We start from the raw sequence: 22526 nt of genomic DNA, 5'->3' as shown, positions 1-22526 counted from the left end.
TCAAGCAAGCAACTCCTTGTGACGTCATGCGTGGACGTTTTTAGCAGAAAAAAACAGAGTAGTTGCGCTGACGTTCGAGCGTTAGCCATTCGTCGAATCAAAAGACGAAGGGCTAACGCTCGAAACGACGAAGGGCTAACGCTCGAAACGTCAGCGCAAACACTCTAACATGGAGCGTCTCCTCGACATATCAATGGCATCAAAACGTCCGCAAATAGATTTTAGGAAAAGTCACCAAGTTTTAGCCTCTTAGCTTCTATGGTTCAGAAGTTACTGCAATTTTCCCGGAGTGGGGGCTTAAAAACCCCCCCCCCTTCTTCCCCAGTCTGAAAAGGGTTAAAAGGAGGGGGGTCATTGATTCCTTTGGGTGTTGTCTCTACTATATAATTTGAAAAATTTGTCAAAATTTGACGAAGTGTCACTTCTTGGTCTAACTTGGCTCGGTTTGGGGGCAGTTATTTGGTATGTACAATCCAGGTACGTATTATGCCACATTTTATCTATGCAATGCAAACCTGTATATACCCTAAATAAATCTTTTATTGTTTCCGCTAAAATACTATAGTGCTTATGTTCCATATCTAAAATATAAACAAAACGTTTTAATGCTATAAGGGCTCATTCTCCGTCATCAAAATCCTCGCTGATTCGCTGTCTTCCTCGCTCTCTTTCTTTTCTCTTTTCTTATGCTCCGCTTTTTTTTTTTTTTGCAAGGAGAAGATCGAAAAGCCTTTTTGCTTCTGTTTGCAACCTGGAGTTAGTCGCATCTTTGAGAAATTTAGTGCCTTCACTTTTTCTGAATTAATATTTCCAGCCAATTCATTTCCCTCCACTTTCTGTCCAGCTTGCAGCTAATCTCTTGATTGTTTTTCTTTGACATTGTCATTGCCATTCCTTTCCTTTGCTCCTTCTTTCTTCGACTTTCAGGAGGGGGGGGGGGGGCACCAAAAATATGGGGGAAGCGTTAGGGGGGTTGGGGGGCATGGAAAATTTTGTTCCTCCTGAAGGGGGGGATCAACAAATGTTATCCCCTACTTTTATCAAAGTCCTCACGCCCCCCCCACCCCCCCCCCCCCCCCCTCGGGACAATAAATTAACTCTACCTTATGTCTTGAGAATAAGATGGTCGAGCAGCCTAGTCCCAGGCATTCTTATCAGTTTTTCTGTGCTCGGAGATGAACCGTGAGGTAGCCTGGGGCTGGGGCGAGCTCGACCACAGGAAACCCAACCACAGGAAAAACGATAAGAAAGCCTGGAACTAGGCTGAGGGCCGAGGGTTCGTACGCCGGGTTGCTGCTATCAAGCGCCTTTAATCTAACATGAAGCTAGCCACTGTGTGAATGGATACATGGATATTTCCTTCAAAGGACAAAAAACAATGAAACATTCGGTATACAAGAAAGTCGCGAAACACGCGAAATCAGGAGCGGGCCAATCGAGAACGATAATAGAGACTGAGGTAAGACAAGAACTTGGAACTACTACCTCTATCAAGAGAACATTATGGTCATTATAGTATCTGGCTAATTAAATTCCTACGGGATTACGGGAGGGATGGTGCATAGTGTGGGATACATGTAGTTATTAGCAAGTGAAGAGTAATGTATAGATTTTAAATGTGGACTTTAAAAGCACACTAGCATACACACATTGGCACCAGTCGGGCCAAGACGGGACGCTAGCACAGTCTATTACCCGTGCAACCATGGAAAGCTGTTTCGTCCTTATTAGGACTCGTCAGCATGTCATAGCCGGTTTGCCTCAGTTAAACTTCATCGGCAAAAAAAAACTGCAGGGCGACTTCGACTCGAACGAAGTGCTTTAAACCACAGCTTAGTTCCATGTGGGATCTAGAGCTGCGACCGGGCTAGCGTGATGCCAATTGTGCGGATCACGCATGCGACCTTTGCTAGTCTAAAACTCTGTCGGATAGCCAAACTATCCTTGCGAGTATGTATACATAAATGTGGACTTTAAAAGCAAACTAGCATACACACATTGGCACCAGTCGGGCCAAGACGGGACGCTAGCACAGTCTATATTACCCGTGCAGTTCGGCAACCATGGACAGCTGTTTCGTCCTTATTAGGACTCGACAGCATGGCATAACCGGTATAGATTTTAGGCACTAGCGGAGCCAGCATATACCCCAAATTTTCAAACATAGAATAGACCCGTTTTTTTATAAAAAAAAAACCTTAATTATAAGAACATCCAGGCTAAGATTTCACCAAACAGCGGCGTAGCCAGGATTTTAACAAAACAAAAACTATAGCCTGGAAATAGCTAGAAATAGAGAATAATAATATCCTACAGTAATAATAAAAAAAGTGCTGTTAAAGGCTTTTATATATAGGCAAGATTTTATAGTGGGGGCTTAAAAAGCCCCCCCCCCCTTCCCCAGTCTGAAAAGGGTTAAAAGGAGGGGGGGTCATTGATTCCTTTGGGTGTTGTCTCTACTATATAATTTGAAGAAGTGTCAAAATTTGACGAAGTGTCACTTCTTGGTCTAACTTGTCTCGGTTTGGGGGCAGTTATTTGGTATGTACAATCCAGGATACGTATTATGCCACATTTTATCATCTATGCAATGCAAACCTGTATATACCCTAAATACATCTTTTTATTGTTTCCGCTATAATACTATAGTGCTTATGTTCCATATCTAAAATATAAACAAAACGTTTTAATGCTATAAGCGCTCATTCTGCGTCATCAAAATCCTCGCTCATTTCTGACTCGCTGTCTTCCTCGCTCTCTTTCTTTTCTCTTTTCTTATGCTCCGCTTTTTTTTGCAAGGAGAAGATCGAAAAGCCTTTTTGCTTCTGTTTGCAACCTGGAGTTAGTCGCATCTTTGAGAAATTTAGTGCCTTCACTTTTTCTGAATTAATATTTCCAGCCAATTCATTTCCCTCCACTTTCTGTCCAGCTTGCAGCTAATCTCTTGATTGTTTTTCTTTGACATTGTCATTGCCATTCCTTTCCTTTGCTCCTTCTTTCTTCGACTTTTTGGAGGGGGGGGGGGACCAAAAATATGGGGGAAGCGTTAGGGGGGTTGGGGGGTATGGAAAATGTTGTTCCTCCTGAAGGGGGGGATCAACAAATGTTATCCCCTACTTTTATCAAAGTCCTCACGCCCCCCCCCCCCCCCCCCCCCCCCCCCCTTCCCACCCCCCCCTCGGGATAATAAATTAACTCTACCTTATGTCTTGAGAATAAGATAAGATGGTCGAGCAGCCTAGTCCCAGGCGTTCTTATCGGTTTTTCTGTGCTCGGAGATGAACCGTGAGGTAGCCTGGGGCTGGGGCGAGCTCGACCACAGGAAACCCAACCACAGGAAAAACGATAAGAAAGCCTGGGACTAGGCTGAGGGTCGAGGGTTCGTTCGCCGGGTTGCTGCTATGAAGCGCCTTTGATCTAACATGAAGCTAGCCACTGTGTGAATGGATACATGGATATTTCCTTCAAAGGACAAAAACAATGAAACATTTGGTATACAAAAAAGTCGCGAAACACGCGAAATCAGGAGCGGGCCAATCGAGAACGATAATAGAGACTGAGGTAAGACAAGAACTTGGAACTACTACCTCTATCAAGAGAACATTATGGTCATTATAGTATCTGGCTAAGTAAATTCCTACGGGATTACGGGAGGTATGGTGCATAGTGTGGGATACATGCAGTTATTAGCAAGTGAAGAGTAATGTATAAATTTTAAATGTGGACTTTAAAAGCACACTAGCATACACACATTGGCACCAGTCGGGCCAAGACGGGACGCTAGCACAGTCTATTACCCGTGCAGTTCGGCAACCATGGAAAGCTGTTTCGTCCTTTTTAGGACTCGTCAGCATGGCATAGCCGGTTTTCCTCAGTTAAACTTCATCGGCAAAAAAAAAACTGCAGGGCGACTTCGACTCGAACGAAGTGCTTTAAACCACAGCTTAGATCCATGTGGGATCTAGAGCTGCGACCGGGCTAGCGTGATGCCAATTGTGCGGATCACGCATGCGACCTTTGCTAGTCTAAAACTCTGTCGGATAGCCAAACTATCCTTGCGAGTATGTATACATAAATGTGGACTTTAAAAGCACACTAGCATACACACATTGGCACCAGTCGGGCCAAGACGGGACGCTAGCACAGTCTATATTACCCGTGCAGTTCGGCAACCATGGACAGCTGTTTCGTCCTTATTAGGACTCGACAGCATGGCATAGCCGGTATAGATTTTAGGCACTAGCGGAGCCAGCATATACCCCAAATTTTCAAACATAGAATAGACCCGTTTTTTTTTTTTTATAAAAAAAAACCTTAATTATAAGAACATCCAGGCTGAGATTTCACCAAACAGCGGCGTAGCCAGGGTTTTAACAAAACAAAAACTATAGCCTGGAAATAGCTAGAAATAGAGAATAATAATATCCTACAGTTATAATAAAAAAGTGCTGTTAAAGGCTTTTATATATAGGCAAGATTTTATATACTTCTTTGTTGGGAGCAAATTCAAACAAGTATGGCTGACGACGTTTCATGGCCAACCTAGAATTTATTTATCGGCGCAACGTAACGACTTTGGCTAGGTCAAGATGGCTATAAATGATTAATAGGGGTCCTAGGACTACTCGAAGGGTACACCATAACCTACCGTAAAATTGGAGAGGCGGGGGGGATCTGTGGATATTATCAATTGTTACCCCCCCCCCCCCATCTCCCCTGCTTACAAAACCGCCAATTGCCATTTGCTTTCTAAATACGCGTATACAGAGAACACGAATTGATCATAGTTAAAATGTAATATTCTTTATTTTAGCTTGAAGACCCATACATTTAAAGCAGTCTTTACAATAATATGTTGAAGTTAATTCGCTTTCATCACTGTACAATAATTTGCCTTGACCGTGAAAAACCTTGATTTGACCTATATATACTTCTAGAATGTTTTATGTAATTTTATATTGTCATTACTTTGTACAATATCATGGCATGTCGGCCATCTTCAATACGATGTAGGGGAACCGCAATACTAATCGAACTCAATCGATCGACATTCTGATGAGCACGATTACCGAACATGAACATGAAATCAACTGATTCAATTCGAACGACTTTGTTCGATGATAATTCGAACATTTCAGACAAAGTTTTTTTCATAATCCAAGTACTTCTCATCAATGTTGAACTCATCGAATGCAAATGGTTCTGATTTTGATTGAGCTTGATTGTCAAAAGTTCCATAAATCACATGTCTAGACAACGCAAAAGAGCATAAGATCTTGCTACCTAAAACTATTAAGATTTTACCCTCTCGCATCCTCTGGTACCCAGGGCGTCGCGGTCAGCGTAACGAGGCGCGAGAGCGAGACGGCGGTTTCTTCTCACCGCCCCGTCCCCTCCGCCGGCCTTGTTCCCTTCTCGTTCTCGCGTCTTCGACCTCGACGCCCTTGGTTTCCGAGGATGATCTCCTGGTACCTGTGGTAAGGCTTTCCAGAAAAAGGAATGATTAGGGAGCACCGAATCAAGAAAAAGTTATCATCAAAGCCCGTTGATCCAGCTAAACGTGACGCGTGATTTCGTAGGCTATGATAAACTATGCAAATGAGATGCGAAGATAAAAATGAAAGAAAGGCGGGAGGGTTCCCTCTCCTCACCAAGATTAAAAGATTTATATTCGGTTTATTTGTAAGCCTTCTTTATCTCCCTTTCCCCAAAGGAAGCTCAATAGCGCTGGATATCTGTTGGGTAAACCTGTATATTTGTTCGCTATCTTTTACTGTAATTCACCTCCCTTATGTATAGCTTGATACTTGCCCCAAGTCAGCCTCTGTTGCAAAAAAGCCTGGCTATTACTCGCCGTCTTTACGGGCCATCTTTACCCATCTTTACCCATCCCTTATATATAGCTTATTATTTGGCCAAGTCAGCCTCTGCCAAACCTGGCTATTACCCGCTCTATTTACCAATTTCCCAACCATTAGTATGTATACCTTGATACTTGCTGCCTGGCTATTACTCGCTATCTTACCGTTGTCCCTTCCCTTGGCTTGGCACGTGGCCTAGGTCATCCTTTGCTGAGCAAACCTGGCTATTGTCTTCGAACATGACCTACAGCATAACCTGTTACCCCAGACGGACGAAGAGCACCATCCGAATCGTACGGCGAGTTTACAATAACGTGACCGGTCCTCGACGCACTCTGGGCGATCTAAGCAAGAAACAGCGCGCTTTAATACTCAATCAAAAGATAAGAGTCGCGTGAGAGTTCTACTAATCGCTAGCTCTCACAGGGCTGCTATAAACCGCCTTTGATGCCGTGGCATGCTCTGTTTTCCAGCGAATTCTTTTGGAGCGCCCGTAAAGAATGATGGGTCTCCGAGCATGTGAGAGAGGTAACGCTATCATTTGACAGAAGAGTTCGTCACTGAATGTCGGTTTCCACAGAAAATTCAGCCTTTTTTAAATTAATGCGATTTGCAATATTCTGAAAAGTCTCGTGAAAACTCTAGTGACTAAGTTCCTGTTTCAGGGCCGTAGTAGGGGCGTGGCCGTGCCCCCATATTATATTACATATATTTTCTAAATACTTCTGTATTGTGCCCCCCCCCCCAAATTTTACATGGCCTGCTACGGCTCTGTGTTTATGGGTATGAGGGTGTTGCCGAGGGTCTGTAACCCTGACCCTGTCTATGATAAAACATTAACTATCCAAGGACGTATAGAGAATATAGGGAGCACCCCCGACCCCCTAACCCCCCACCAACCCACCCGTTGGGTATGAGACGAAGTACAGAACACTTACTTTTAGACGAGATACTGAATACTTACAGTACTTGGAATCCGGGCACCTTCCTCTATAGACTGTGATGTCATCTATCGCCATGTCACTAGAATAGCCCGGTCCCCTGACACCTTCTAGAACAATCTAGAGTAAGAGAAACCATAAGGCAGTGTTCGTATGCTTGCACAATATCATTTTCTGAAAGGCTTAAATTTTTGGCCTTTCTCGAAATTTCTAGATATTTCTAGTTCCCTGTATATTCGCAGTATTTAGCTGGTGCTTTCAAGTGCTCGACAACGGTGGCCTACTTTAGTACGAAGAAGATGGAGAAAGCACAACGAGCAAACCTTAGTATTAGAACCGCAAAGAAGTGACCAGTTATAGATTAAAAATGATAGGGCAAGAGCTCTGATAGAAGAATGAAAATAATCTATGTTATACAGAGGGAAGGTGATACATCAATACGCAGCCACGGAACATCAGCGGAAGGGGAAGGGGGTGAAGGGCGTGGCAGACAAAAGACAACTCGGTGGAGAAACGGCGAGTGGTGGAGAAACCGCGAATCAGGACGGGATTGAGTGGGATACTTTGGAGGAGATACGAGTGTAAGCAGCTGACAGGGAACGAGTGGGGACGTGTCGTTTGCGCCCTTTCTGCCACGAAGTTCGTGAAAAGATAGGCAACAGGGGATAGGCGACTTATGTAACGCAGTGTGTCGTACGGAGCAGTCGGCGGGAAATATATCAGCAGAAGGTGGAAGTGGTTTCGCTGGCGTTTCGAGCAAAAGAAGATTATTTTCACATAGACCATCCTCTTCTGCTCCAACGAAAGGCTAATGCTCGAGACGTCAGGAAACTACTCCGTTTAGACAGAGGCATAAAACATTTCATTGGAACCTGTTGGTTTATTTTCCTGATTCCACCACGCCTAGACCACAATGTTATTCTACAGCTTGTCTGCAGTGTTTCTAGTCATCCTACTCACCTTATAGCTCGTAGAACTAGATATCTGCATCATAGCGTTCTGCCAACGTCCTCCCTGGTTCCCCTTCCTGGACCAAAGTCTGGTCAGACCCGCGTCCGTTTCCAGGTAGACATTTATCGCGCCCATCTTTTCGCCCAGCATGTGGTACCAGAAATCCAGGCAAAGTTTGCTAAGATGTATGGTAGGACTGAGCAAGCGAGCTCGATCGTTAAAGTTCTGAGGTGCAGAGGCTTCGCAGTAGATGTATTTGCCTAAAAGACAAGGCAAAAATGACTGCCGATCCAGATTGCGTGGTATTGCTGTTTAGGCTTTAATTTGAATCTTCATATTCGGCAGTTGAGTGTTTTTCACGGCACAGATGATTAATTACTGCATTTTAAAATATTCTGAGAACTCCCGCCGACGACTTCCAACTGCTAAATCGCCTTCTGACTTCTGTCATTCAAAATCATTGAAGCGTTTAATAGACTAGCACTGAAATGGCCTCCAATCAAGACAAGGCACTGACAAAATTACCAGACTCCCTTACACTTGCGACTTACCTTACACTTAAAAGTCGTGTATTCTGTTTACTCTTGCGACTTTAAAGTTTTGTATTCTGTTTACTCTTGCGACTTTAAATGCGTGTATTCTGCTTACACATGCAACTTGAAAGTCGTGTATTCTGTTTACCCTTGCGACTTACAAGTAGTGCATTCTGTTTACTCTTGCGACTTTAAAGTCTTGTATTCTGTTCACTCTTGTGATTTTAAAGTCGTGTATTCTGCTTACACATGCAACTTGAAAGCCGTGTATTCTGTTTACTCTTGCGACTTAAAAGTCGTGTATTCTGCTTACCTTTGAGTTTGTGCGACCGGAAAGTGTGGTCGTAGCTGGGTCCCGTATAGCGGCTGAGTGTAGCCCCAGAATGCAGCTGCCAGTCAAACTGATCATCGCGTGAATTTCGCCATCGGCAGTAACCCGCCTCAAATGTACAAGACAGATTTCCGAGAACCACTGGGTCTGAAAACCGATAAAATACAATAATTTATAAAGCATACTTCGCAGATTATACTACCAGAATGCTTTGCTTTTTTTTCTTATCAAAATAGGATTATTCAACATCCCTGAGAGAATTATGACAATGCACTCAAATGGAAAAACAAACGGCAGGACATAATGGATTTTGGTAATAGTGGTATCATTTCTTTATAGAGGATTTGCCGATTTATATCTGTATCGCAAACAGCGCAAAAATAGATATAGCGAAACTTTACATTGTAACAGTTAGCAGATCGATTTGTTTTAATACTGCTTTCCTGTCAAAACCAGTTGAGGTTCTTCCAGTTTAGGTTCATACAAAAAAATCGGTAATAACTCATCCGGGACTTACAACAACTCATACGGGACTATAATAACACTCTTCAAAGGCCGATGCGGGAGATAAAAAAATAACTTTAAAATTTTTTCTGAGACTTACTATAACTCATCCGGGACTTTCTATAATAACTCATCTTGGACTTAAAATAACTCATACATGACTTACAATAAATTATCAGGGATTATAAATCAATAAAACCCGTGACTTACTGTCATCCACGCAGTCGTTTAAGGTACAATGTTTAGTGGACCTCATCCTGGACTCATCTGTACAGAGAAATGACGGCTTTCCATCCCGGTCAAAGCATTCCACAGTGCGTGTTTGCAGACCTCTGCCACACGTCTTCGAGCACTGGCGAAAAAAAAGAACGCATGACCTTTGATGTACTTCAAAGATACGAGGCTCAGTTTGGGAGCTCATACACTCAAATGATTCACTCGAATACTGCGAAATTATGCGTCGCTTACTCACTCGTATGATCACGTTTAAGTGACAAAGAGCGGTAGGAACAGTGTTTAAGTGATAAATGGCGGTAGGAACAGTGTTTGTTAGGCTAAATTCTGATAGATATATAGACCACGAATTTCCTTCTAATTTGGCTGAAATATTCCTCCTTTTGACGCGCTCTCCGTGTTCGGTTAAAAAACCCGGTCAAGTTACGTTCTTAGCTTCTACCCCATAGGCGTGCGAACTGTCCCCGACGCCCTAGCCAAATTAGAGAAAAATTCGCAGCTTATTATCAGAATAATCCTTGCCCTGCACCCACTCCTCCCCACCCCATAAAAGGAATTGGGAATCTTTGGGGAGGGGTCTTTCACCGTTGGGTGGGTGGGTGGGGGTGTTAATACAAAATCTGGTGTCCAGAATAGTTCACACGCAAGGGTAAAATTACGGGGAGAGGTATCTAAGAAGATTTCCTAAGAATATAAAAATATTTCCGTCGTGGTTATGGAACTTATTGAATCGAAAAAGAAGATTGGGATGACTTACCTCGCCCCAGGGCCCCGCCTTCCACATTGCCAAGCACTCGCCCCTAATGCAGTTTCTAGTGGTCAGCGGCTTGTCTTCGCCACAATAGGAATCTGATGCTGTTTTATTGGGCTCTCCATATTTGGAAGATATACATTTGACGTCACGCACTTGGATTCCATTACTACAAGTGACTGAACACTGGCTCCATTGATATGTTCGCCAGAAGTAACTGGAAATAAAACAACAAAGTTTTGCTCCACCGCGAATCCGCAAAGCATGATAGAATAAAACAAGATAAAAACATCATATACGTTATTATTTATTAATTCAAGAATCGGCAAAATCCGCGATTATCAGAATCCAAAAACTTGAACAAAATGTATTGTGGTCATTTTACGCTTTGCTTCATCGTTAACCAAATATTATCATACCTGGCCTTACAGATCTTGGTATTACACTTTCTTTTCCATGGCTTTTGTCTAGTAACCCCGTAACACAGTTTGTATTTAACCATCATGCTGTCTTTTTTGCGGTAACAGTCGTAAATTCGTTTCTGCATACCTGAAAGCAAACAGTATTTAAATGTTTTCTTGTTTGAATTAATTCTAAATAAGCTCTTGAAATAAATGAACGTCTTATGTTAAGTTCACAGTAGATAAATTGAATATCGTAACGTTATTGTTATCTAAGACGTACAGTATCCCTCCTTGCCCTTCCTTGCCATTATCTGACTATCATTCCCACTCTACTCCTTGCATCTCTCCGCCATCATCATCAACAACACACCGGTCATTTTACCTCCACCACACGGTACTGGCTTCCACACATACACAGTGGGCTTCTTCAAACCCAACCCCCTAAAACACAACTCCAACCCCATCATCACCAACACACCGACCACAAAACCTACCACATGGAATAGAGCATTTTGACCATCCCACTGGCTTTCACACATACACAGTGGGCTTCTCCAACCCCTCCCTAGCCCCGCCTTATCTCCTTATCCCTAACACAGCTACCATCTTACCTCCACCACATGGAACAGAGCATTCCGACCATCCAACTGGCCTCCACACATACACAGTGGGCTCCTTGTTCGGTTTGTAGTATTCGTACTTCATGAAAATGGGTGTGTTACTCGTTATGTTCTTTTTCCTGGCCTGGAAAATCGCGAAAATAAAACATGAGGGAGGCCTAAATGACATGGGATTGAATTCAAGTTGACCATCATCAGAATAAATCATTATGACCATCACCGTTTTAAAATTATCACAACAGATCTCTAGTCTCGTTTTTTCTACGTCATCACATTTTCGTCGTCGTTGTAATCAACACTATCGAAGAAACAACACTACCGCAAACGCCATCACCATCATCACTACTATCACCATCATTACCATCAACATCATCCCACCAACATCATGATTATCCCTAAAATAGCCACAATCACCATCATCACAACTATCACTATCACCATCACTACCATCATCACTACCATCACTATTACTATCCCCATCACTATCACCATCACCATCATTTGTACCATCATCATCACCATCACCATCATATTTATCCCTAAAATAGCCACCATCATCACCACCACTATTACTATCACCATCATTACCATCATCATCATCATCATTATCATCATTACCACCATCACCATCACCATCATATTTATCCCTAAAATAGCCACCATCATCACCACCACTATCTATCTTCTTCGATCATCGATCTCACTGAAAATATTTTCTCTAAGTAACTTACTACACATAAATCCCTCACATCACCAGACTGACCTTGACAACAACACCTTCTTTGAGTGGACCAAGCGCAAGCAGCTTTTCGACCTCGTCATTACGAGAGTACAAGAAACTGGTGCCCGCGATCTCGTAGATTCCTGGGGCAGAGGCGTTGCCGTCGAGAAGTGTCTCGTTCACCATACCGATAATCTGCACCGCTAGGAAAAGAAATGAAAAACATCAAGTATTCAGTTGTTATGCTGTAAATGGTTCTAAATGCTGTTATAAATGCTTTAGTATAAAATCGCTGTAACAAAACGTCAACCAAAAAACGATGACAAGGATAAAAAAATACAAGATCTATGAAACTCCCCACCCCAAGAAGAAATGTTTTGGAGCTAAACTCCACAAATATATTCGTGTGGAAACAATTTCTATTTCAACTGCAACCTCAGGCAATCATGAAAAATTTAATCGAAACAGAAATGTACTCAACTTGCTCGATAGACTTTCATACCATAATAACCAATCTACTGGATACAAAATCAAATAATAATAAATATCTATAAATAATAATAAAAATAAACACAAAATTAACATGACTCGAGACCAGGATTTAGCAATCATTACGCTATCCATGCATCAATGCAGGAACCTCGAGTGTGACCTATTTGAAACAGGCGTATACTCACTGAAGAAATTTGGAGACTTGGAGTAATCTTGCACCAGTATGTTCGTTGCGCCCACTGGGCATTCAAAGAGGGCTTCCTGGTCTAAAAACACAACCCACACATTACAATGCGACGCCCGCTACCGTCGCAACTTTGACAAACACATTAAAATGTGACACGCACTACCGTGGCTATTCGACAAACACATTACAACGGACGCCCGCTACCGTGGCCACTTTGACAAACACATTACAATGCGAAGTGCGCTACCGTGGCCACTTCGACAAACACATTACAATGCAAAGTGCTACCGTGGCCACCACGTAAACACATTACAATGCGACGCGCGCTACCGTGGCCATTTCAACAAACACATTAAAATGCAAAGTGTAGAAGTGTGGCCACTTCGGCAAACGCGCGCTACCGTGGCCACTTTGACAAACACTCTACAATGCGACTTGCGCTACCGTGGCCACCACGATAAAGGTTAAAGCATTTTGACCAATAAGTATGGAAGAACAATGCTTTGGCTGACATGAACGCAACGTAGCATTTCTTTGCCAACGTTGATTGGCTAGTGAAGTTCATGTCAATCAGAAAAAATGTTTCTCGCATCCTTATTGGCTTAATTTCTAAAGCTGTCAAGATGACACAACGGTGTTGCCGGTTACACATTCTTACCGTCTTCAGCCTTGACGCTAATTGTTCCATTGTTCACTGTACATGTGTCGTTGTTACCGTCGCAAAGTCCACAATTATCATATACTTTGAAGGATCCAAGTTTCCCGTCGCAACCAACAGACTATGAGGTAATGTAATTGCACAATCATCAGATAGTATACCGAAGATGGGAAGTCGGCTCCGACGAATTTACACGTTTATTAAGACTTCTCCGCGGTGGACATGAAAAGGTCTGCTTTGACAAAGACTAAATAAAGATAAAAATGTGGCAGAATTGACTTTCAGCTACTTTGACAGGGGTTTCATTTATTTTCAGAGTAGGCGGTTGAAACTGATAAGAAGGGAGTGGAAGTTATGAGTTCAAATAAAAGTAGCCGGCGCTCGGAAAATGGTTGGGACCTTACGCATGGACGACGGCGGCGGCATCGAGAACGGCGCGCGCGCCCACGAATTGCTGAAAAAACGGCGTTGTCGTCCGCGACGGTGAATCTAGAACGGCATTTTCCTATTTTCACGTTTTACGCACGCCATCACGATTCCCGGTTAAGGCATAAATAGTATCTTTCTAGTTCTGGGTCCTGAACTTGGCTTGTTGAAAGTATGTATGTTCAGGGATGCGCTAATAGGCCCTTACCTGACATCTCCCTTTGACACACACGTCTTTGATTGACGGGTTCTCGTAGCAACGTGTGCCATCCTTCACGACGACTTTGATGACGTCACCAGAGGACAGTGACTCGCAATACATCATACACGGAGGCATTGGAATCTCTGCGATATAGATTTTTGGTCAAGATGAATCTTTTCACCTGCTCGATATTTTTTTACGGCCAGTTGAAATGCTTTTTGTGTTGTCTTAAAAGCCCTTGTCAGCCACACCTTTGTTATTGTTTACATTTAAAGCCTCATTGTCACCAGTTTACTTGCGATCTATTACGTAACAATTTCCGATGATTTTTAACGGAAAACGCGAAAAATATTTCAAAATATTGAAAGCAGTATGTCTATTGGAAGTTTCTTTTAGGATGTGATCGATAATTTAGAGCGGATGGCCTGTTAAATATATCGGATTCTAACAGATTCTTTTGTCTTTTAACGGTTGAGGTTTTCGTCGGACCTCCGGAAGTAAACTGGTGACAATGCGGCTTTAATATGGAATGTACATTGATATAGCGCTAAAATCTCGAAATAACTATCTAAAAATAAAGTTTAATAGTTTATTTACCAAATTCAGTGAAAAAATATCGCATTGACTTCCACAAATCAGCCGATGGAAATGGATGCTTTTTCGCACTTGGTACTTTGCTAGGATGACAAAATGGCGGCTGGCAGAGGCTGTTTAAGTGCGTTTTTTAGCGTTATTTGCTTACAGCATTCGGAAAGAATTTTGGCTAGATTATTATTGGGATGGATTTCGACTCAAATTGGAAACCAAATCAGATGTCAGTTGTCCCGAAAAGGGTTTCTCGACAAGGAAGAAGGACCATTGTTTCTCAAACTACCAGTGGTCACACTTTTGTATTTATTCATCAGGGCCGTAGCAGGGGGTGGGGCACTGCGGGCACGTGCCCCCCCTTCCCCAATATTTTCAAAAATTATAAGGAAATGACCATAAGGGGCGTGTCTGTGCCCCCAAATTTTTTCGTCATGTTTCTGTATTGTGCCTCCCCCCAATATTTCGAGGCCTGCTACGGCACTGTTCATCTATTTATTATCGTTTTTTTTTTTCGAAGTCAATGCATGCAATCTAGCGCAAGGAAAGCTGGTGCCGACTTATAGAGTTTAAATACTCTAATAAAGGGTCAATCCATTACAATAAAAGTGTCAATAAACGACTTGGCTATGGTTACTGCGGTTTAAAATACTCTGCAAACTTTCGCCGAAGATTTCCAACAGCAGTAGCAGCTTGCAGTCGTCATTCAAAATCATTGAAGGGTTTTAATTTACCAACACTATACTGGTCTCCGTTAGGCGCTGACCAATCAAAAGCACCAAATGTAATTTGTGTTTGAATAACAGGAGCTAGAAAGCGATGGAGCTGTTGGAAATTGTTGGCGAGAATTCGCAGAATATTTAAAATGACAGTAACTTGATATAATTGGCATCACCTGCAATTACAGATTGCATCTCTGAGTTGCAGGGTCTCAACAATTAGAAAACTTTAAGGGGAGCGGGTTACACTTTATACTCACTGTTCTCGTCCGCGGGTGGTTTTAAGTCGCCATCACAGGCTCCTGGTCTTAAAGTGGTGTCATCTATGGCGATGTCGCTACGGTAACCGTCTCCACGGATACCCTGGATGACTATCTGATGACAAACACGAAAGGTAGGTCTCTCAATCTGCATGTTTACCAAGTGTGATATTAGCATTAATTTGAGAAGCTCATTGCTCTCCTCGAAAGCTGAATTAGGAGATCGCGGTCGAGTACAACGTGGTCGAGTGCAAGGCGTGCCTCCAGACGATTATACAACCCATGCCTGGCCATGAAACACAGCTTAGATCGAAATACACAAATTGCACTGATCACGTGACTATTTTAGTCGAATTTCAAGCCAAAATAAACACGTATAGTCGTACGTGGGTTTACGGGTGGATACAGAGGGACGGGAATGCGTGAAAAAAAACGTTAAATAGCTTCTCGGCCATTTTTTTATCGAGAATCCATGTGTTATAGCCCGCAATGGTTTATCGGTGTGCATGGCTAAGCCTTAGTTTATTAAAGCCGTGTAATATTCAGAGACATAATCACATTACAGCTTTTCAAATCAAATACGTTTACGCATGTCTGTGATTAACACGATCCCATAACGTAATAAGGTACGATTTTCGGATTGTAACGCTTATTTGGAATAGGTGTAAATACCTTAAAAGGTACGAGGCTCATGAAACATGGATTTCCGGATTGTAACGCTTATTTGGAATAGGTGTAAATACCCTATATGGCATGAGGCTCATTACACATGGATTTTTGGATTGTAACGCTCATTTGGAATAGGTGTAAATACCCTATAAGGCATGAGGCTCATTACACATGGATTTTTGGATTGTAACTCTCATTTGGAATAGGTGTAAATACCCTACAAGGCACGAGGCTCACGACACATGGATTTTTGGATTGTAATGCTTATTTGGAATTAGGAATTAGGTGCAAATACCCTATAAGGCATGAGGCTCATTACGCATGGATTTTTGGATTGTAACGCTTATTTGGAATAGGTGCAAATACCCTATAAGGCATGAGGCTCATTACACATGGATTTTTGGATTGTAACGCTCATTTGGAATAGGTGCAAATACCCTATAAGGCATGAGGCTTAGTATTGTGATGCTCTTCTTTCGCCACTTGTCTCCGTGACTATCCGAAATCGTCCAAATAACCTTCTCCTTCCCAGTGGTGTTGAGGAGAAGTTGGAGTGTACCGAAATGATCGTCCTCTCCGTACGCGTGATACCAGAACGAGAAGCACGTCACGTGATACGCCACGAGTCTGCTGACCAGGCGAGCCCGCCATCCAACGTCAGTCGGGCGGGAAGACTCGATGTAAAGATAGGTTCCTGCACAAAGAAAATAAAGGTTTTGCATGGATATTGAGCTAGTTGAGTTACTCGAATCTTTTTCGCTGGAATTAAGCTATGCTTCTTATGACTTGAGCTTCAACGAAAGACAACGATAGCTCGTAGCGACTAACACTATCCGATCACGTGATTTTTTAGGTGGCAAATTCGCGCACGCTTCCGCTTTGAGCGGCGAAATAACAACAAAAAGCAAATTATTCAGCGCTTGTCAACAAGTCAGAACGTTTCTTTGTCCAAAACATGAAAGTTTATATTTTCTCGTCGCTCTCCGGCGTGACGGGCGCAGCCATTTCTGTGTTTATTTTGCTTGAATTTGCCTTTCAAAATTCCCGTAGTCTCTAAATGTAAATCGTCCATTGTTCCGTCTACTGTGGTGTTTTTTTTGGCAAAACAATTCAGAGCCACGTTACACAAGGTGATTTTTCCTGCAACTCGTAATACAACAGGCTGACGAATAAAAAAACGCCTGCTACAGATACATGATACACAGGATAACTTTTCTCGCAATGATCCGAAAAGAAATCAATTCTACTTTTCTTGCAACTTACAAGGCAACACAAATTGTGTTGAAAGTTGCAAGTAAAATTGCATCCTGCAACATGGGCTTTAAGTAGGTTAGCGGAACCACCTGGTCCCGTGCCCAATATAAAGCTACAAGAATATTTGGCCTAGGACGCTCTTTCCATGTACCGTTCCAAATACAAATGAACCAAGTCGGGGGGGGGGGGGGGGGGGGGGCATAAATATGTTCCTTATCCATCCTATACCTTTCCCGTCCGGGCCCTTTGTGTGATCATACGAGGGGCCTGTTCCGGACGATGGCGTCTTGCCAGAGTACGCCGTCCATTCAAAGTGGTCATCTTTTGAGTTTGTCCAGTCACAGAGATCCGTCTCAAAATCACAGTCCAAGCTTACTGGAAAATAGGATGGCGGGTTAAGCGGGATTGTCGAAATAGCATTTTAAACAGGACAACCCATCATCTCGTTGTTTTGGGTAATGACGAATCTTAGTATAAATACCAAGGGATCCGTCATTCACACAATCACCGCGAGTTCAATAAGCAAAATTAATAAAAAATGTTTGTTATTGTTCTCATCCTTTTCATACTATAATCTTTCCATCATTAGAAAACACATGGAACTGTTTATCACTTATCTGATAAATGTGGAATTTTCATTGAATTCTTTGAGGGTCGTTTTCATTTTTTAGCAAGGTTGAAAATGTTCTTATCGATGTCCTTATATTATCTAACTTTTTTTGCAAATTGCAATGAAGTCATTTAATAATTTCTAATTTCAAATTTTAATATTTCTTGAAAACAAATAATAAAAAAGTAAAAATATCAAAAGTCTTGATTTTGAACTTAATTATATTTCAAAATTACTGCTATCTGAGCCTCGACACGTTCATAGCATGTTCTTAGAATTTAAACTCAGTCTGACGTTCTTATCTCTGATGTTCTTAAACTCAGTCTGACGGTTCTATCATAAAAAAAAACAGGGCTTACACTTGTAGATGTTGTGTAGTGCCCAGTCCTTCTCATCGTCAGTCGCGCCTCGGCTCCAGCACTGTCGGTCTCTCTCTTGATTAAATGATGGTTGTAGACCTATACATTTCTGAGGCAAAGAAGAAATAGCAAGATTACCCCTCAAGCTAGAATCCTACAGTTCTATCATCCTCGTGACGTAGTCGTGACGTCAATTTGATCCTAGAAATACCTTTGTCCAAATTCCCTATTAACATGATTTGACTCTGGTTTGACAAATTTGACATTTTCCAGAGGGTGCAATAATAATGCACTTGCTATCTCCCGACGGATCAAAGCTCATACAACTTTAACTATTTTTTTATTATCTTTGGAGGTTCGGATAATCGGGTTTCGACTAAACTATTTGACTGCAGCAGGTGTTTTTTTTTCCCTCATCATAATAGCCACCCCCTACCTGAGTGTTACATAGATTGATCTCGTAAGAAGATCCTTGGCAGGGAAGACCTCCGTGCTGCGGCCTGGAATAAAAAACAGGCAGTCATTATAATTCAATAATAAACACTGATCCCATCTCCACCGTTTCCCCTTTCTTCCTACCGTTCTTACTACGCCTATTACATCCCCCTTCCTTCTCGTTTCGGCCTGATCCCAAGCTATTCGATTCTTAAAGTCATTGTCGACCTGCACCCCCATTGTCTTTATTGAGCCGGCTAACAACCCCCCCCCCCGACCTTTTTTTTGCTGTGGTACCATGCCTTTAACACGTATTTCAATTAAGGCTGGACGCGAGAATCCATGGATTGTTACCCGCAGTGATTCATGGGTAACCAATAAATGGCCAAATACTGGTCTTTTAAAGCCACGTCAATGTTTAAAGTTACGTAAACAAGAATGCAACAGATTTCTATCCTGGATTTGTCCCTATTTACGCTTATTTGCTTATGTATTTGATACACAATGAGTATTGGAGTTAAAAACACAAGATTTCTCCGAATGCAATCGTTTTTGCTTAGGTTTGAACTTACTTTGGGTTGATGCACGCTCGTGCTCGATAACGGACGCCGGTACCACAGGTCAGCGAACACGCGCCATAGGGACTCCAGCCGCTCCAGTTTCCGTGTATGGGTTTCGGGGTGGGCTTTGGGGTCGGGATCTCGAATGAGCCGTCCTTCTTGATGACAACACAATAGCCCATGCGACACCACTAAAAGATAAACGAATGACTTTTAATAGGGGCTGCTACATGAGTTTTCCGTGGGCCACGGTTTGTAAAATAACCGGCCGAGATGGAAAGACGGGAATTCAATTTTCTATATTGCTAACGCTCGACTTGTAGCCTTTTATGGCTACATGGTTGTACACATGAAAGAAAAAAAAAAACACTAGATAGTTAGAGAAACTGATTCGTCGGGCTGGGGGAGCCAATTGTACAAGAAATTTTTTCCAGTCATACCAAAAACAAAACCTCAGGCATTTGCATATGTTTTTCATTTGGGATTTTACTCTTTATTTTTCTTTCTCTCTAGTTTTTAATCAAAACTAGCCAATTGCCGTACAAGCCCATGTAAGGGAGACTGGTAAGGAAACGTGGAGAATTTTCAAAGCCGAATCTTTTTTGGGAATTCGGTTTCGGCCGTGTCACGTGGTTAGGTAGCAGGGGTTTCATTTAGGTCCGGCGGTCGGCAGAACCGCCAGCTACTATTTTTCGAGCGCCAGCTACTTTTATAAAAAAAAGTTGATTTATGTTTTTCCTTATTTACTAGGGCTATAGAGCTCAGGGTGTAATGGCGATAAGACACGCGAAAGTGATAAAGACAAAGATTAAAAGAAAGTGAGAAAAAATAGGAAAAGTTACTCAACATCAGAGAGCGCCTATTGTTTAAGTCCTTTAAAGTTGAGTTAGTCGGTTTTCCTCACCAGTCGCCTCGCCGATTACCTTGTTGCGTCCACAGGAAGTCCCTTCTAGGGGAGGGGTGCGTCTAGTGCGGCAGTAGCTGCCATAGGAGAAGTCATCACACCACAGCTGACGGCATGGATCACCGGTATGCTGCACCAACGAAAAGAAAACACATCAAAGAAGGCTAATCACGCCGCCATTTTTTACTCACGCTCAATAGCGATTCACACAAAGCATCCATTTCCATCGGCTTATTCGATATTTTCAATCAAATATAGCCAATTACATATCAGACTTCATTCCTAGATTGTCATTTTGAGGTTTCCTGGCAAATAAACCTCTGTATTTTCAAGATGATAATCAATAACAAAGGAGAGGGTGATTGACATTGTTAAGGGCCCGACGCAGAGTTATCTCCGTGTTCAGAGCGACGTCTGATGAAAAACAAATATGGCAGTATAAATGTACTTTTTGTATGGTATTTGATAATAGCGTATTCACATATTTCAAATATGATAGCACTGGAATATCCTCAGCCCCTTACAAAATACAGAATGCAAGGAATGGCCGAATTATTCGTCATTTTTTTTCTTTTTAGCAAAGGAAGAATTGTCTACGATTGTTTGCTATAAGGTGTGGTTTTATTAGTTGTTTAATAAATGATCTATTGGGTAGAAATATTAGAGGATAGGGTATTCCTCCCCAACCTCTTGAGAATAAGGCTGAGTATCTGGAAGGCCGTAGTTTGTAACTGGTTCTTACCGCCGTGCAAGCCTTGAATCCGCCGCCAAAGTCCATTCTACACTGCTCATCTCTGTCGTACTCCTGACCTGCAAGCTTGCCCATGAAGGTCGTGTTGAAGTCAAACGGAACGTCATCCAAGCACCACAGACGGCTACAATAATACAAAATCACTATGACCCCAATATGGTACGACTACAGACAAGCTGTAGAAAAACTATGTGGCATGACCAGAAAGACTTTGCTCCGAAGAAGGGGATAGACCAAGGAATGTTTGGGAAAGCTAGGAAGAGGATGTCAACAAGGGTAGTTAGAGAAAAAGACGAGTAATTCAATCTAAGCCGAGTCAAACTTAGGTAATTCTTAGGTAATTCTTTACTAGTTCTCATAGTTCTTCTATACAATCTATTTTCTGATTCAAGGCGACCAGTAAAGTCGGTCAAACTTGGATCGCTTTAACGAGGTCATTTCTTACTCATAGTTCTGTACAAGCTCTTTCCGGCTACAAGGCGACCAGTAAAACCGGTCAAACTTGGATCGTACTAGCGGGGCCATGATGCTGCCTTTGATACGATCTTTGATGCAGTCATTGTTTAACCCGTCGTGTTCCATTCCTAGTCTGAAAGGGAATCATTACGTTACAGCTGCAACATACAATAACGTTTCATGAAACCTAGAATTGCAAGCCTCATGTGATCCACTGTTGTATGGCACATCATTTGCTACAGCGTGACAAAATGGCTGATGTGACAGCGTGACTTTGTTGTGTGACAGAATTGCCTAAAGAGTAACAGAGTGATTTACGTGACAGAATGACTTACGTGACAGAATAACTTACACTTTTAAAAATCCTATAAGGTTGTGTGACATGCTGCTGTTTGTTTGGCACAGTATTGTCTACAGCGTGACAGTGACAAAGTGGTGTACACAAACAATCTATAGCGTTGTGTGACATCCTGATGTGTGTCGAACGTGTCAAAATGACGTACGTGACAGACAAACATACGCTTGAAATATTAAGCGTTGTGTGACATAATGATGTGTGCCAAACGTGACAAAATGACGTACGTGACAGACTAACATATACTTTAAATCTTAAGCATTTTGTGACATACTGATGTACGACAAAGCGTGATAAAAAACCGTATGTGACAGAATGATATGCGTTGTGTGACATACTGATGAACGACAGAGCGTGACAAAATGACGTACATGACAGAGTAACAAACACTAATAACTATAGCGTTGTGTGACATACTGATCGGTAACAACGCGTTACTCACGTGTGGCCAGTTTCGTGCGCAATGATAAAGCTTGATGTGAATCCGTCCTCATCGTTAAGGGTACAGCTTCGAGTCCGCGTACACACGCTAGACACTGGCGCATAGCCTGGGGAAACAGGTAAAAACTGCTAAAACAGTGTTTACAGTAAATTGTTTTAATGGTGGTGGTGATGGTTGCCATTGTGGTGATTCTCGATATTTTGATGACGTCATTGATCTAGTTTTTGGTGGTGGTCAGGACGATGATGATGATGACAAGATGATGATGATTACTAAGATAATGATGATGACAAGATGATGATGATGATGATTACTAAGATGATGATGATGATGATGATGACAAGATGATGA

The 22526-nt window shown here is 42.3% G+C and overlaps 1 protein-coding gene across 1 annotated transcript in view; it reads right to left on the bottom strand.

Annotated features, from left to right (window-relative positions):
- Window positions 1-4781: 4781 nt before the first annotated feature.
- LOC5509267 overlaps window positions 4782-22526 on the bottom strand; it is a 36536-nt gene continuing 18791 nt past the window's right edge. Inside the window, exons 13-34 of the mRNA XM_048722706.1 lie at window positions 22176-22281; window positions 21368-21511; window positions 20914-21046; window positions 20191-20301; window positions 19280-19458; window positions 18709-18772; window positions 18273-18381; window positions 17532-17678; window positions 16487-16743; window positions 15381-15495; window positions 13823-13959; window positions 13189-13309; window positions 12529-12609; window positions 11894-12054; window positions 11122-11254; window positions 10526-10655; window positions 10113-10323; window positions 9332-9473; window positions 8600-8764; window positions 7763-8013; window positions 6826-6922; window positions 4782-6205 (exon numbers count right to left, since the gene is read on the bottom strand). Coding sequence (XP_048578663.1) covers window positions 6057-6205; window positions 6826-6922; window positions 7763-8013; window positions 8600-8764; window positions 9332-9473; window positions 10113-10323; window positions 10526-10655; window positions 11122-11254; window positions 11894-12054; window positions 12529-12609; window positions 13189-13309; window positions 13823-13959; window positions 15381-15495; window positions 16487-16743; window positions 17532-17678; window positions 18273-18381; window positions 18709-18772; window positions 19280-19458; window positions 20191-20301; window positions 20914-21046; window positions 21368-21511; window positions 22176-22281 — 3143 coding nt within the window. The 3' untranslated portion in view covers window positions 4782-6056. The remainder of the gene's footprint in view (window positions 6206-6825; window positions 6923-7762; window positions 8014-8599; window positions 8765-9331; window positions 9474-10112; window positions 10324-10525; window positions 10656-11121; window positions 11255-11893; window positions 12055-12528; window positions 12610-13188; window positions 13310-13822; window positions 13960-15380; window positions 15496-16486; window positions 16744-17531; window positions 17679-18272; window positions 18382-18708; window positions 18773-19279; window positions 19459-20190; window positions 20302-20913; window positions 21047-21367; window positions 21512-22175; window positions 22282-22526) is intronic.

Source organism: Nematostella vectensis, chromosome 15, assembly GCF_932526225.1.
Source record: "Nematostella vectensis chromosome 15, jaNemVect1.1, whole genome shotgun sequence".
In the NCBI taxonomy this organism is placed as follows: Eukaryota; Metazoa; Cnidaria; class Anthozoa; order Actiniaria; family Edwardsiidae; genus Nematostella; species Nematostella vectensis.
This window is presented reverse-complemented; position numbering and strand designations above follow the sequence as displayed.